Source organism: Leptosomus discolor, chromosome 8 (genome assembly GCF_034619465.1).
Source record: "Leptosomus discolor isolate bLepDis1 chromosome 8, bLepDis1.hap2, whole genome shotgun sequence".
In the NCBI taxonomy this organism is placed as follows: domain Eukaryota; kingdom Metazoa; phylum Chordata; class Aves; order Leptosomiformes; family Leptosomidae; genus Leptosomus; species Leptosomus discolor.
The window spans coordinates 32,636,843-32,640,317 of record NC_141398.1 but is presented as its reverse complement, the minus strand read 5'-3'; the positions used below and the strand labels follow the sequence as shown (position 1 = coordinate 32,640,317).

At 48.7% G+C, this 3,475-nt stretch overlaps 1 protein-coding gene across 1 annotated transcript; it reads right to left on the bottom strand.

Annotated features, from left to right (window-relative positions):
• Positions 1–3,163, bottom strand: LOC104340101 (transmembrane protein 14C). Its single transcript, XM_086469362.1, has 4 exons — positions 3,088–3,163; positions 2,518–2,619; positions 469–553; positions 1–248 (listed from the first exon to the last, which is right to left on the bottom strand). Exons 1-4 carry the CDS (start codon positions 3,161–3,163, stop codon positions 191–193), a joined length of 321 nt encoding a protein of 106 aa, XP_086325488.1. The 3' UTR covers positions 1–190.
• Positions 3,164–3,475: the final 312 nt, after the last annotated feature.

The following is a 3,475-nucleotide window of genomic DNA, read 5'->3' as shown; positions in this document are numbered from 1 at the left end:
TACCGTTTTGGAAGACATAACAAGGGCTCCCAATGTCAGTCCTTTCAAAACACAAGCCACATGTGTTAGGGTCTGAAAAACATGAAAAAATGCACAGACAGCAGTGGCCTTTCCACTTTGGTATAGCACGTTTAGGCAGTTGCATTTTCAGGCTTCTCAATCATGTATCTTCAAGTGATTTGATGCAGACTTATGGCTTAAGAGGCTTTTCCATGATCTGCAACCCAAGCCGTCCAACCATCAGTAAACTGTCAAACAGAATAGTTGTTACCAAAAAAAAGGGGTAGAGGCAAAAATCCCATAAAGAACAAGAAGGAAAAAAACATGACTTCATATAGCTGAACTCCATCAGATTTCATTTTTCACAGAACTTACTGCGTAACATTTTTAAAATAATATAATCCACCAAAAAAGTTAAATAAAATCCTTATTAAAAAATACAGACAAGAACAAAAGACAGGTGACTACCTGGCACCAGCAATTATCCCAGGCATTGCTTTTCTGGAGTTGTAAAATCTCATTCCCATAACAGCAGACAAGGTTCCAGATGCCACTGTCAAGAAGAAGCCCAGTTAGAACCATTTGAAACAGAAATACCAGTGCAGGCCTGCAACACTTGGACGTTTAGCGGTGGCAACCAAACAGGCCTGTGCCTACAGACAGGAACGCCTCCCTCCTCTCCACAAGGAAGCACATGCAAACATTTTACTCATTTTTGTTAAACGGTAGAGCTGTCGCAAGCTTCTCTGAAGCTTTGGCAAGCGTGCTCCATGGCTCTGTAGGAACAAGTAGATCTCATCAGGGTTGAGACTACTGTGTAATCGCCCACAACCTCCAATCCTCTGGGCAGATCACCAACTCTCCCTCAGTTTCTCCTTATTTGCAGGAGAATGATATTTCCTTGAATACAAATCAGCTCAAAACTGCCAGAAACCTGGGACAGTGACAAAGTTCACTACGTGGGAGGCAAATATTATTATAGTTCCTGTTTCTCTGTGACATTCTGAACTAGAAAGTGGCACTAAATACTACAACTAGGAATAAAACAACCCCACTTGAAAATATGAATTAGCAAACAGAAAGCAATCTAATGGATCAAACTGAAAGAGCAACTAACATCTTAAACACTACTCCAAATTATTTCATCTCTAAGTCCAAGCAAAAAAAAATCTCATCAATATTCATGTAAAAGTTACAGGGTTGTGGTTTCTTCAAAGAATAAATGCAGGTGGAGGTGTTGCATACCCTTCTCCAAAGCTTCAAACGGTTGGGGTTTTTTTTTTGCATCAGACAGGGCAAAAGGTATTCTAAAGATATTCTGTGAAGGTGGTTCTGGATTTCTGCCCGAGATGCACTATGGCCAACCTATAGCTCAGCAGGAGCCACAACTGCACATAGCAGCAGGGCTGAGGAGCAATGGATGAGTAAGGAGCTGTACTAGACTGGGGCATAACACCGCTTTCAAGAGGTCCACTTGAAAGCACTACATGCACCACATCAGGATACACAGAAGCTGCTCATCTTTCTGTTGTAGCACAGCCTAAGAACTTGTGCTGGAGATGCACAGCTGCTCCCGCAGCATGCCAGAGTGGAAGAGAAAGTTCACAGGTGGAAGCTTTGCTTCTTACTAAGCTGTGTTTTTCATTTCCTCCCTTACTGACAAAGCAACTTGGTCCTCTGCAGTATCTACCAGGGCTTCACAAAGCCTTTCAGCACATTACATGATCAAGTCCTACTGGTTTTAAATAGGCTCAAATAGCTGTAATGCTATAGTAACATAACGCTAATAATCCTATGGCATAGCTGCAGAACTAGAAGGAACGTCAAGAGGTCATCTAGGTTAACCTAGTGCCCAAAGGCTAAATCAATTCCTGACAGACTAGTTTAACCTGTTATTAAAGTCCTGCAGTGATGGAGGTCCCTGAGGTTCACCTGATCTCTTCCAGTGCTTCATAATACTTGCCACTGTCCTTCTATCCTTCTCCTTCACCTGAAGGGTTAACCACAAGCTAAACCCACAACTTCTTGTCCCATCTACTGTAAGCAAGCACAACAGTTCATCGACTCCTTTCTTGTACATACTTCAGACCATTCTACAGCGTATGATGCATTAACACCTATACTGCTCTCCCAAGATGCTTGTGCAAACCAATATTTTATAAAGCCACATACCACTTGTCACAGTGCTGCCACTACTGCAAAAATGCTTAGTCCACAACCATAGGCTAAAAACGCCATTTCACAACCAAGCCTTTTTCAGGTACATTTCCTGTGCCTATGTAAGCTTAACACGGTACCTAACCTGGCAGAGGAGATCTGTATTTCTCACCAACTCTGGCTTCAAGAAGGACAACTTAAGTTTTAGAACCAGGTACCATGCTCTTACACAAATACCTCCTGCCACCACTTACAATATTTGTAAACAGAAAAGGGCACAGATCAGCAGAAACACGCTAGAAAGTTACCATTCCCACCACCATCGGTAACGCTTGGTACCTGGGTGCCGAGCAAACTTACCGAGGGACAGCCACACGTTCTTTGGATCTCTGGACTGCTGGTAAGCACCTAGCCCTGCTAAGCCACCGAAGAGAAGACCAGCAGCTAGAGAAGGGACGCTACCTGGAATAAAATTAAAGAAAAGGCAGTTAGTAAAAGGACACATATAACGCTGGTCTGCAAACCAAAAAACAGCACCTGCGAGTTTCCGCTACTAAAAAAAAATCCAGAAAGACAATCCAAACGAAAGATACCGGAGTAGACTGGGTTTTTCAGTAGCAAGACACTTCGCAGACCTCAGCCGAGCACCGTTCCCATGCAAAGAGGATCCGGCGCGGTTTGGCGGGTCACGCCCGCGGCGGAGCAGGGCCCCGCTGAGGGGGCGGCCCTTGCGGGGCGATGGCGGCGCCGACACAACCCCCCAGCTCCCAGCGACGGATTTAAGCCCCCCGGCAGCGACACGGCCCTCCCTCCCGCAGCGCTGGGACACCCACCGCCGGGCTGGGGCCAGGGCCGGGGCCGGGCGGAGCTGAGGGCTGCCTGCGGGCAGGACCGGAACACCCACCCCCCCCAACCACCACCCCCACCTACCCGCCTTAGCGTAGCCGACGACGCCGCCCGCCGCCACCAGCGCCGCGTAGCCGAAGCCCAACCAGTCGTACTCCATCTGCGGGCAGCGGAGGCCGCGCACTGCACCCGGCCTGGCCTCGCCCCGCCGCCCCGACCTTGGGCCGCCCTCCCCGCCGCGGCAGCGCCTCCCCCGGAGGTCCCGCCCGGCGGCGGTGACGGGCAGGCGCGGGGCGGCCGGGGACGGGGCGAGGCGGGAAGCGCGCAGTAGGGCGCTGCGGGCCTGCGCTTCTGCGGGAGTGGAGGTCTTTGATCGCGGGTTACGGACATGGGCCAACCAGGCTCGGCCTCGGGACATTAATTTAATTTATTGCCAATTAATAACACAACCGGAAAGTCAGAAATGAAACAA

Coding starts and splice junctions, on each gene's coding strand:
- LOC104340101 (XM_086469362.1), bottom strand. CDS start 3,163: ATGGAGTACGACTGGTTGGGCTTCGGCTACGCGGCGCTGGTGGCGGCG. Junction 2,620..3,087: donor CGTCGGCTACGCTAAGGCGG/GTAGGTGGGGGT, acceptor ATTTTATTCCAG/GTAGCGTCCCTTCTCTAGCT. Junction 249..468: donor GGGATAATTGCTGGTGCCAG/GTAGTCACCTGT, acceptor TCTGTTTGACAG/TTTACTGATGGTTGGACGGC.